A 13,128-nucleotide genomic window follows, 5' to 3' on the forward strand; every position below is an offset into this window, starting at 1 on the left:
TCAGGTACCATATGATGTCAAGATTTCTTTCTCATTCTGTGAGAAACTAAATTCTCAGTTAGATCTGAGGCTATGAGGTGTCCGGGTAGCGTAGCGGTTTATTTCGTTGCCTACCAACATGGGGATTCAAATTCCCGTGTTACCTCTGGCTTGGTCGAGCATCCCTACAGACACAATTTGCCATGTCTGCGGGTGGGAAGCCGGATGTTGGTATGTGTTCTGGTCGCTGCACTAGCGCCTGCTATGGTCGGTTGGGGCGCATGTTCGGGGGGCGGGGGGGAACTGGGGGGGATAGTGTGATCCCCCCACACGCTACGTCCCCCTGGTGAAACTCCTCACTGTCAGGTGAAAAGCTGGTGACTCCACATGTATCGGAGGAGGCATGTCTGCAGCCCTCCTCGGATCAACAGAGGGGGTGGAGCAGTGACCGGGATGGCTCAGAAGAGCGGGATAATTGGCCGAGCACAATTGGGGGGAAAAACGGGGAAAAATCCAAGAAAAACAAAAAAGTTCTGAGGCTATGGAAGATCAGTGTACTAAAGCTCAGCTATCACTAAAAGTGCGGCCTTATAAATATTGCAAACATCACAAACACATGGCATTGATTGTAGTCCACTGAACCACAGAGCATCAGAGAAGTTCAGGATTTCTGTATTTAAGCAGCTCCATGTCTCCAATCCTGTTACCAACACTCTACTGAAAGCAGTTCTCAAAGCCCCTGAAAGCTACCTCTAAAATGTGTGCATGCCTTTTTCTGCATCTTGAAGTCTCAAAAGTGCAAAGCATTCGCCTGATGGCATTCAGACTGTCTAGGTCACAGTAATGTATATCCTGTGTGTGCAATCTTCGCATGCACGGGTGGGTGTGTTTCCCTGCTTTGAGCTCCTGCAGTGGAGCGGCCATGCTGTCTTGGCTTAATGCTAGTCATTTCATGCCTTGACTGGATTGTAGCAGATACAGTTTAGCACTAGTGAGAGGGCAGAGATTATGTGTGTGTGTTGTGTGTGCGTGTGTGTTCGCAGGGAAGTTGTAGTGTGGTTGTGTCTACCCGTATGCTGTGAGGCCAAATGCAAGGCTAATATGATAGCGAGGGAGAGGCAAGAGGAAATCGATGTGGGGTATTTTGAAAGCCTGGGGAGAGGCACACATGAACTCCCTATCTCCTCTGCCCTGCTGTGCAACCATGACAGACATAGATACTTACTGTATCTATGTCTGTCTCTATGTGTGTGTATCTATCTCTGTCTGTGTGTGTATGTGTGCGTGTTTGAGCCTATTGGAAAGATGAACACCGACCCCCACTGACCACCATCACAGTATACATGCATTTGTCATGTGAGCCCACAATGTTTTTCTCTCAAGGATCTGCGCTGGTGTTCCTGTGAACATGCGAGCGTGGAAATGAATTTGTACAAACCCTAATGAATTTAGTGGTGAACAGAGAGAATTGGCAAAGGAAAGAAAAGCTGAATTAAACTATTAGGCCTTTTGAAACTAGCTTGCATAATGTCATTCCCTTTTAATGGCTTCTGAGAGCACTTTGGCTCAAAATTGCTTCTGTCGAGTTGGTGCCTGGTCACTTGTTGGCATTCTGACACAAAATGGGGGGTTATTTATGCAATCAGGAAATGGTCATCAAAGAGTCCTGACACCAAGTCGTCACATCTCTCTGAAGTTCAATGAAATGCAATTAGTCATCCATCATACCATTGACAGCCATTCCAGCCCGATAGCCTGCTTCACAATACAGCTCCACTATTAAATTAAAGCCCACGAATCTTACATTCTCAATTGGAAAGGCTCTGTCACGACCATTTGGATGTTAATTTGAGTTGTTTGAGCATAATCAGGAAAGACTGACACATTAAATTGTCAATAAGTAGCAGAGATGGGAGACAGCCGGTGAAAACGAGGAATCTGTTTAAGAAGAATAGATATTAACGAAGGTAGAAAACAAAAAGGTCAAAGAGATAAATATCCCAGTGTGTATAAAGGTGCTATCCAAGTGTGGTTTAGCCTTGGCTGCAAGCTCTCAGTTGACATGCTATGCTTTATATTCTGCAGTGAAGCTGGGCCCTGGACTGACACACGGACAAAGTGAATGTACAAGCAGGAAACACTGAGAGAAACAAGGAGAGAGAAAAAAGAACAGAGAGACTCCTGACACAAAGAGGAGCAAACAGAGAAAGACTCCTGCACTGCTGAGCACCGGCTTGAGCAGCGTGCGACTGGGAACAAAGACAGTTGTAAATAGTTTGGGAAACAAAAAATGCATTTCTGCCGAACCTGCGTCCGCCGCCCATCTCTGAATCCTCCCATGGCACGAGAGCTGCCACAGTGGTGGCCCGTATGGATGAAAAGAGATGGAGCCACAAGAATCTCAGTTGGGGCGAGCCCTCCACCGAATAGCCAACCTCTAGCAGAGCCAGTCCCGCATTCAGCATCAACAAATCCACCCAAGCCCTGCAGGAGTTGGCTGCTCAGCAGGCAGAAGACCGGGCTGTCCTGACAGAGCTGCTGCACTCCTCTTTGGCTGCCTGCAGGGGTGATCTGGATGCTTCCCCGTCATATCGGCCCCAGATTACCCTCCCCAAGATGACATCCACCGATAACTATGAAGCTTCTTTCAACATCTTCGAAGGCATGGCATTGCTTTATGTGCTCTGACCAACCCCATCAAAGTTACATAGTCTTTTAATTGATGCAAGACACCTCCCGTATGACCTCTCGACAACTCGAGTTTTTCAGGAAAGAAGAATTCAAGTTGTAAAATTATGCACTAGTGCAACCCCTAGAATGGACCTCATCGGGACATTAGATTGGAGTGCACGGGGATATAACTTTGTGTTCCTCATAGTGGATTACAAAATGCACTATCCTGAAGTGGTGCTCTTGCACAAAATCTCAGCTAAAAGCACTGTTTCACATAACTTCCCGCGTCAGGATAACATCAATCTGCACGAGTGTCACTCCCAAACAGACAGGCTCGTGGAGAGATTTAATAAAACACTCAAAGCCTTTATTCTTAAGTTCATGCACATGGAAAGCCACAATTGGGATAAATGGTTGGATCCAACCTCCTAACTTCTGTCTCCCTTTTGTCTTACAGGTCGATGCCTCGGACAGAGGGCTTGGGAGCCGATTTGTCCCAGGAGGTGGGTGGAGTCGATCGCCCAGTACTGTACATAAGTTGCAAGCTGGATGAGAGAACGGAGGTAGAATACCATGGAAAAGAAGTGTCTGGCCATTGGATTGATGGTCAGCACCCTCTGCTTCTACCTCCTGGGGTGGTCATTAACCCTCTGTTTGGACCATGCCCTGGTCCAGTGGCTCCATCACATGAAGGATGCCAATGTGTGGATCATCTGTTGGTATCAAGCTTTACAGCCATTTAAGTTCAAGGTGGTCCATAGGCTGGGGATGCAGATGGTCGTGGCCAACTTCCTATTTCACTCACGGGGGAGTTGACTGTCGGCTGGATGTAGCCCTGGCCTAAGTTGGGTGGTGGGGGTATGTGGCAGTGAGTTTAGCCTTGGCTGCCAGCGGAGAGAGAGGGGGCATGGGTCACGGGAGAGCAGTTGTTCTGTGATCAGCCTCGGGTGTACTCAGTTGACAATGCTATGCTCTATATTCTGCAGTGATGTTAGGTCTCGGACTGACACACGGACAAACTACAAGTACATGCAGGAGACACAGAGAGAGACAAGGCGAGAGAAAAAGGTCAGACAGGCTCCTGACACAGAGAGGAGCAAACAGAGAAAGACTCCAGCACTGCTGAGCACCATCCTGTGCAGCATGCAAATAAAGACAGTTGTAAATAGTTTGAGAAATTAAGAAAAAATCAGTCTTTCCACCAAACCTGTGTCCGTCCTCCATCTCTGAACCCTTCCGTGGCACAAGACCTGCCACACCAAGTTTAAGTTGCATTGTGGTAATGAGATATATTGAAGTATACAGAGAGAAAAGAGTGTGTGTGTGTGTGTGTGTGCATGTGCGTGCGTGTATGTGTGTGTGTTTACAGGTTTGTGCATGTTACAAGGGGAGAAAAGCACAGCTGACCTATCACTTAGTATTAAGAACTCCTTTTTCTCCCCAATTTTGTCATCATCTTCTTCATCCCTCTCTCCCATCATCTCTCTCAAAACCAATTGTCAGGATGGCAGTGCAGGTGGAAAATGTAGTCAGTTAGTCTTGCCTTTGGACAGTGTGTAACATTTGCATATTTGTGTTTTTTTTCCCTTCATATGGTTGTTCACTTGTTTTTTTTTTTAAACACAGCCCATTTGTGTATGAGTGTGTGTATATTTAGGATTAGAATTTGTGAGATAAGGCATTTAAAGCAGCTTGAGACAGTTTTTTCATTGCTTTGGAGATGGTGTGGGTGTGTGTGTGTGTGTGTGTGTGTGTGTGCAGGAAGGATACTTAAGGCCAGCATGCAGCTGTTCAGCTGTTTTATGTTTAAAGCCATTTATACAAAATGAAAGCTGCCATTTTGTGCACTTGAGCAAGAGGAGAGAAAATATCTTCATCACAGACGGTTGTACCAGTTCATCTGGACATCTCTCAATAAACACTGTGTGCAGATGAACTGATTCAACTTTCACTGAGAACAGAAAATATGTGTGTGCCGGTCTCTCATTTCCTTTTACAGCTGCCATTTTGTTCCCTTAAGAGTAAGTGAATCAGAGTAAACAGAGGTTCACCGTGGGCACAATATTTTATAAGGCAGTTGCCTTAAATACAGTATTTCACTACCTCACAATCATACCAAAGAGCACACAACGATGAGCAGGGGAAATGAAGTTTTGTCTCTTGCTGTGCCTTTGTCCATTTAAGGTTTTAGCATGTGTGCGTCCTGATGGGATGCACCCATTGTTCAGCATTGCATCCCTATCACTTTCTCCTACCGCTGCTGCCTACCACTGCTATGCAGATGACACCCAGCTTTATGTTTCATTTAAATCTGTCAAGCTTAATAATCTGGATTCTCTACAGTTTTGCTTTACTGTTATCAAAGATTGGATGTCAATAAAAAAATTTTTACAGCTGAATACGGACAAAACAGAAATCTTGGTTATTGGCCCAGACCAGGTTTCAGAGTGTTAGTCTACTTCAGGCAATTAGCAGGGGATATAAACCATTCTGCTAGAAATCTTGGATGTTGTGTTTGATCAAAACCTGTGTGTGTACAAAACCAACACATTAAGAAGTTGGTTCAGTTTTGTTTTTTACAACTCAGAAATATTGCCAAAATCAGTTCAACATTGCCTAAGAACATCATAGAGCAAATCACCTATGCTTTTACCTCTTCTCTTTGAGTGCAATTGCTCAACTTCCGCTGGTTCAGAAAGCGGCAGCCAGGCTTTTGACAAACATCAAACAAAGAGAGCACATTACACCCATTCTGGCCCACTTACATTAGCTTCCTGTATGCTTCAGAATTCGGTTCCAAGATCCTCCTGATCACATTCAAAGCCCTTCATGGCATGGCACCCGTATAACCCAGTACTTTGCACCATGATGTCTCAGATGTTCTGACCAACTACTCTTAACTGTCCCACGATCCAGGCTCAAAAAAGGGGGACTGTGCTTTTACTGTTTTAGCTCCAACATGATGGAATTGCCTCCCCTTCTCTGTCAGGTTCCTATTGGTTTTACTTGTCTTTTAATATTGTAGCGAATTTGGGAGGCAGTCCGGACTGCCACAGCCAGGACGCGAACCCATGTCTCCCACTCCGCAAGCGACAACGTTAACCAGTCGACTAAAGGGTCCAACCTGTTAGTCAAGGACCAACGTGTCTACTTATCCATGCACGTTACAATGTTGTTTTGTTGCTTATATTGTTTTTATTGAGTGTTTGTTTCCATTTTTAATCCCCCCCTTCTTTTTCTCCCGTTTTCTCCCAATTGTACTTGGCCAATTACTCCACTCTTCTGAGCCATCCTAGTCACTGCTCCATCCCCTCTGCCAATCCCGGGAGGGCTGCAGACTACCACATGCCTCCTCCGATACATGTGGAGTCGCCAGCCGCTTCTTTTCACCTGACAGTGAGGAGTTTCACCTGGGGGACATAGCACGTGGGAGGCTCACGCTATTCCCCCCCAGTTCCCCGTCCCCCCCGAATAGGCGCCCCGATCGACCAGAGGAGGTGCTAGTGCAGCGACCAGGACACATACCCCCACCTGGCTTCTTACCCGCAGACATGGCCAATTGTGCCTGTAAGGATGCCCAACCAAGCTGGTGGCAACACGAGGATTCGAACCGGTGATCCTGTGTTCGTAGGCAACAGAATAGACTGCCACGCCACCCGGATGCCCGTTTGTTCCCATTTATAAATTGTGTTTTTTACTTGGTGTTTTCATCTTGTGTACTATTACGCATTTTATTATCAACTGTGAAGGACTTTGTAACCCCTGTTTTGAAAAGTGCTATATAAATAAAGTTTACTTACAGCTGGATTAATTCTCACACTGATGGATGTAAAAAACAGATGAAAATACAGAAGAACTAAGAGACACATCTTACATTTCAGCTCCAAACGAATGAAGTCAGTGTTGCCCAGGTTTTCCAAAAAGACTCCGTAGGGGGCGCTGGTCTTGAAATAAAAAGAGATGTCAGCGCTGGTCTCCCCCTGGAAGGTGGCAAAGTGCAGATAGGAGGACGGCGTGGTGAATGATGCAGCATTCCAGAAGTTGCCTGGGGAAAACAAAGCAAAAGATGGAAAGAAATTACAATTCTGAGCAAGAGCGATAGCAGCCGCCAGAGCTATTCCATCCAGTAGCTCTCATTTCGTCGGTACCACAGCAACCACTTCAACTCACTGTTCTCCAATAACACACAACAGGATAATTTAATGAAATAAATAGTTTCATTCTGAAGAGGCAATGTAGAGAACCCAGTTCATTCGAAATGGGTTCACTTTTCACAACCCCTGAATATCTCTTTTGAATAAATATTACCTTAAGTTACTATTTTAGAATTTCTCACATAGCATTAATATTTTCTGGCATACAATGTAGTGCAGGCCATAACATCTTGTTCCATAACTTCCAATAACAGATAAAACTCAACCATGACTAAATCTGGTGTTGCCAACATCTTTTTTTTTCTAAGATTATGTTTTTGGTGTTTTTACCTTTTTATTTGACAGTGGCAGTGCAGAGGTAGACAAATAATAAGGGAGAGAGAGAGAGGGGTATGACAGCTGGAATTGAACAGGTGACGTTGCGACCGTATAGCCATGTGGTACATATTGTAACCATTCGGCTACAGAGGCGTCCATGTTGCCAACATCTTTCAGCATTTTTTTTATCCCCCCTCCCCCCTTTCTCAACAATCGTATCCGGCCAATTACCCCATCCTTCCGAACAGTCCCGGTTGCTGCTCCACCCCCTCTGCTGAGCCTGCGAGGGCTTCAGACTACCACATGCCTCCTCTGATAGATGTGGAGTCGCCAGCCGCTTCTTTTCACCTGACACTGAGGAGTTTCGCCAGCGGGATGTAGCACGTGGGAGGATCACGGTATTCCCCCCAGTTCCCCTTCCCCCCCAAACAGACGCCCCGACCGACCAGAGGAGGCGCTAGTGCAGTGACCAAGACACATACCCACATCTGGCTTCCCACCTGCAGACACGGCCAATAGTGTCTGTAGGGACGCCCGACCAAGCTGGAGGTAACACGGGGATTCGAACTGGCGATCCCTGTGTTGGTAGGCAATGGAATAGACCAATACGCTACCCGGATGCCATCAGCATTTTTTTCTTTCTTAATGGCGGTCACCTGATTCCGGATGAAAGCCCCATACCATCTGCCCAATGGCTGTTTACCCATAATTCTCTCTGAGGTGTGTTTCTCTCTTTTTTTGTGACATAGTAAGATGTGAAAGGGAACAGGATAGATGGGATGAAGAGACTATCACACATATAAAAGTTGTCATATAACTCCAAAATTGTGGCTCCACCAATGCACAGATTGCACTCCCCCAGCCTAAAAATAACATCCAGGAACCAGAGTATTCACCTCTCTCAACAGGGACCTGGGAAGGGGTCAAAGGTACAGGGAGAAAAATGTTGCATCATTTTTGATAACAACTTTCCTAATGAGTTCTGAATGAAGTGAAACCAGCAGCTGCTAATGAAGACAAAGTGGTGGTGGACTAAGCAGCTGCTGATGAATCATTAGGCTGTGGTTGATGAAGTGACTTTTCTGCTTTATTCTCTCTCTTTCTCTCTTCATCTCTCTTGCTCCCTCTTTATCTGTCTCTCTCTTTCAATGTCTGTACCTTGGCCTGGCTTTGTCCCTCTCCCTTCATCCCTCTTGCATTCATGCCCTATTGTGTTTCTCACACAATCTAATGTGGCAAAATGAGCCAGTTCTCAAGGTGAACAGGTATAAGAAAAGATGAGGAGGAGCGGCAAAGGGGGAGGAAGAAGAGGGCGGGGGGGGGCAGAGAGTGTGGAGAAGCGAGTTGAGGACAGGTGAGATGAGAAAGAAGGCGGAAGGAGGACCACATTTTCAAAAGGAAGGCCCGTGATGAAAGCAGAGAAAGGGAGAGACGAGGATGGGACAAGGAATGAGAGAAGATGAGATGAGACGAGAAGACAGGAGAGGAAAATAGAGGACAGTCCTACAGATGGGAAATGATAAGAGGAGTGAGGAGCTACAGGGATAAGACGGACAGCAGACGGGGAGGAGGGGGCAGAGGAGGGCGGTTACTGCAGAGCCAAATGGAGGAAAAGTGTGAAGGCTTACATGGTATCAGCTGTGTGAGATCTCCGTCCCTGGCTTCTGAGGATTAGCCTCAGACCCTACACCCCAACCATATAAGACAAGAACTGTCAGGCACCAGAGAGAAAAGTGTGCGTGCGTGTGTGTGTGTGTGTCTCCTGGTTCAGTGTGATAAGCCCACCCCAGTGACAGCAAGAGACTCCGCCCCTATCCAACAGCTTCACATCCTGTCACCGGGGGCAAGGACAGCTCGCGGCCAGAGATACAAATGTGCGTGCATGCATGCGCGCGTGCGTGCGCACACACGCGCGCGCACACACACACACACATACACACATACAGACACACAGACACACACACACTACTACCAGGGTCTCCTATTGAGGCTACTTTTGTGATTAGTGTTTGAAGTTAGAATACTGTTCATTTCTCCATGGGAAGCAAAGCCAATTATTGACCAGGGTTAATTCAAGGACTGAACACAGGAGATGCCTGGAGAGGACACACACACACACACACACACACACACACACACACACACACACACACACACACACACACACACAAACACACTATAAAATATGAAGAAAAACACTTTTCAACAAAGCTGCTGTAAATTGGCCCATCTGCATAGAGGTGTGCACTACTGTGTGTTTGTGTGTGCGTGTGTGTATGCATTTACATTTGTTGTTTCCTCAAGCAGTGGGGGGGGGGGTCTATTCATATGTATATCTTGAACATCACAGTCATACAGGAAATTGAATCCGATGAGAGGAAGCAAGCTGTGACTCTTTTAAGACATAACAGTGCAAACCAATTACAAAAGGTCTTTTTATCTCCTGTAAATGATGCACATTCAGGAGCTGAAAAGCCATCCTGTTGCCTTATTGGAAGGGTATAACCACATATAAAGGTAAAATAACGTCAAGTTGTAGGATCAAATCATATCTGAAACCACTTAAACATGGTTTGAGTTATCACACAAAAAAATTGTCCATCCTTTTTAGTGGGTCAAACTGTTTACTTCTCATGCTTTACAAGCTATAAACCTAAAAATGTAATATGGTAACGTGACACAGAGTAGCAGAAAAAATGCAGGTAAAGTAGCTCTGCATTTATTTTTATTTTTTTCTCTTTTTCTCCCCAGTTGTATCCGACCAGTTACCCCACTCTTCCGAGCCATCCAGGTCACTGCTATACCCCCTCTGCTGATCCGGGGAGGGCTGCAGACTACCATGTGCCTCCTCCGATACATGTGGAGTCACCAGCCACTTCTTTTCACCTGACAGTGAGGAGTTTCACCAGGGGGGACGTAGCACGTGGAAGGATCACGCTATTCCCTCCAGCTCCCCCTTCCCCCTGAACAGGTGCCCTGACCGACTAGAGGAGGTGCGAGTACAGCGATCAGGACACATACCCACATCCAGCTTCCCGCCCGCAGAAATGGCCAATTGTGTCTGTAGGGACGCCCAACCAAGGCGGAGGTAACACGGGGTTTCGAACTGGCAATCCCCGTGTTGGTAGGCAATAGAATAGACCGCCATGTCACCTGGACACCCAGCTCTCTATTTGTATAGAAATGTAGAATGCGTCATGAAGACTTGTTTGAAAAAAAAAATGCTTGGTCACAATCAGAAGTTTAACAGTTAATAGCACAACTCTCTGGCAACGTGTACAACAGCTGTTTCTATTGCATTTTGCTCAATAATGAGACCTTTCCTGATATCAGCATGGCCGTCTCTGTGCTGTCTGTCAGCAAAGACACGGAACCGAGAGGGAAATTCAGACAGAAACACAGGCAGGAGGTGAGTCATACTTCATAAGGAAGGAGGGAGGACATGAGGGATGGAGCGAAGGGAGAGATCAGGGCAGGAAGAGGGAGAGAGAGGAGATCAAAGTAGCGGGATGCAATGGAGGAGAACAGAGAGATGGAAGGGTGACAGTTGGAGAGATAGAGTGAAAAGGATGTTGGAGGAATAAACATAGAAATCAAATCAGAAACCAGTGATTGCCCCCCTGTGCCGAGCTCACAGATGCAATTGGTTGGCTGGGCTCCGTGGCACATTTATCACTTGCATATTGAAATGTTTAGCAAACAAATGTCTCAAAAATCCTATTCCAGCATGTAAACACACTCCATCTTTCTGAACCAAGAGACCAGTGATACTGCAAACATTAATCTATAAATAGTAAGGCTGAATAACATTGTTTGAGGCATGGACACAAATGAGAAAAAAAGTTTAAGCTGTAAAACTACTGGATCTTGCTCAACTAGATGAAGGCATGTTTGACAGGCAATTCTTCTTTTTCTTCTCCTTCTGTGTTGCAATCACTCTTGTTTCATATACACCAATCAGCCAAAACATTAATTAAAACCACTATGCGTGTGGGGAGTGAAGGCTAACCCATCTGGTTCGATCCCACAGGAGTTACTGTAGCTCAAATTGCTGAAAAAGTTAATGCTGGCTATGACAGACAGGTGTCAGAACACACAATGCATCACAGTTTTCTGCATATGCAGCTGCGTAGCTGCAGACCAGTCAAAGTGCCCATGACGACCCTTGTCCACCACTGAAAGCACCTAAAATGGGCATGTGAGCATCAGAACTGAACCTTGGAGCAATGGAAGAAGGTGGTGAATCATCTTTCATTTACATCATGTAGATGGCCGGGTGCTTGTGTGTCATTTACCTGGTGAAGAGATGATGACAGGATGCACTGTAGGGAGAAGGCAAGCTGGCAGAGGGATCCTTGGATTCAAGATTCTTTATTTTCTATGTCTCATTATACAAGTACAAGAGAGTAAAATTCTTGGGTTTTGGCTCCTCAACACTGCAGCAATAATAGTAATACAATAGCAATGTTCTGCTGGGAATTTATTTTTAATTTTTAATTTTGAGATCCTTTATTGATCCCCGTAGGGAAATTACACTCTGCATTTAACCCATCCTGACCGTGTAGCTAGGAGCAGTGGGCAGCTGCCGTGCATTATCCGGGGACCAACTCCAGTTTGTCTTGCCATGTCTCAGTCAAGGGAATAGACAGGAGTACTAACCCTAACATGCATGTCTTTTTTGATGGTGGGGGAAACTGGAGCACCCGGGGAAAACCCACCGCAGACACACAGAGAACATGCAAACTCCACACAGAGGACGACCTGGGATGACCCCCAAGGTTGAATAACCCTGGGGTTCGAACCCAGGACTTTTTTGCTGTGAGGCAAAAATGCTAACCACTGCAACCACTGTGCCGCCAACCTTGGGTCCTGGCATTTATGTGGATGTCAATTTGATACATACGACCTGCCTAAACATTGTTGCAGACCAAGTACACAACAACAACAGCTTAGTTTTGTATAGTGCCTTAGATAAGAACAAAAACAAAAGGTAACACTTTAGTATGGGGAACGTAGTCCCCATTAATTAGGTGCTTATTAGCATGCAAATTAGCAACATATTGGCTCTTAATTGGTCATTATTACATACTCATTAATGCCTTATTCTGCATGGCCTTATTATACAACCAGTAAGCCATTGACTATGAGTTTTCCCTCTATAACCTCAGAATTATTGCTTATTAGTAGTACCATCTCAATATGCTTTGCTTACTATGGACTTTATAAGGTGGTAGTACCACAAGAAGAGTTATTCTCCCTTACTAACACTTAATGAATATGGTCTGTTCTTACATAACAAAACACAAAACTACAAGTGTTAATAGTGCTAAATTACTGTAAATTAAGTTTTTGTTACTTAGAATATGTTCCCCATACTAAAGTGACATCTTGATCATTACTAATTCACTAGTAATTAAGTTTTTTATGTTCCCCATACTAAAGTGTTACCAAACTAAAACAAAAAAAAAGATTAAAATAAAGCTCATAGCAACAGTATTCCCTGATGGCAGTGGCCTCTTTCAGGAGGATAATGTGCCCTGCCACACCACAAAAATTGTTCAGGAATGGTTTGAGGAATATACAAAGAGTTCTAAGTGTTGCCTCAGCCTCCAAATTCCCCAGATCTCAATCCGATCGAGTACCTGTGGCAGCGGTCGGGAACCTATGGCTCGCGAGCCATATATGGCTCTTCCGGTGACGGCATATGGCTCCCAGACAATTTTGAGTTGAAAAAAAAAATCAGTTTGGAACTGATTTTAAAATACTTGTGATATTTCTTAATAATAATGTGTCATTTTAAAGTAAACAGAAATTCGTTTTGAAGATAAATTTCACGGGTCACGGGTCACCCGTGGGTCGGGTCGGGAACCAATGGCTCGCGAGCATGTCCGGGTCATTGTAAAGGTGAAGAAATCAATTTTATCAGATGGCCAACTAGTTTATCCGCTTCAACCCTTGTAACGGAAAAGATGGCGAAAAGAAAAAAAAGACGATGATTACCGTG

At 45.3% G+C, this 13,128-nt stretch overlaps 1 protein-coding gene across 1 annotated transcript in view; it reads right to left on the reverse strand.

Moving 5' to 3' along the window:
• cntnap2a (contactin associated protein 2a) overlaps positions 1 to 13,128 on the reverse strand; it is a gene marked incomplete at its 5' end in the record, with an annotated part of 429,422 nt that overhangs the window by 81,585 nt on the left and 334,709 nt on the right. The window contains one exon of the mRNA XM_056299196.1: positions 6,527 to 6,697. Coding sequence (XP_056155171.1) covers positions 6,527 to 6,697 — 171 coding nt within the window. The remainder of the gene's footprint in view (positions 1 to 6,526; positions 6,698 to 13,128) is intronic.

This window comes from Lampris incognitus, chromosome 19 (assembly GCF_029633865.1).
Source record: "Lampris incognitus isolate fLamInc1 chromosome 19, fLamInc1.hap2, whole genome shotgun sequence".
Classification (NCBI taxonomy): Eukaryota; Metazoa; Chordata; class Actinopteri; order Lampriformes; family Lampridae; genus Lampris; species Lampris incognitus.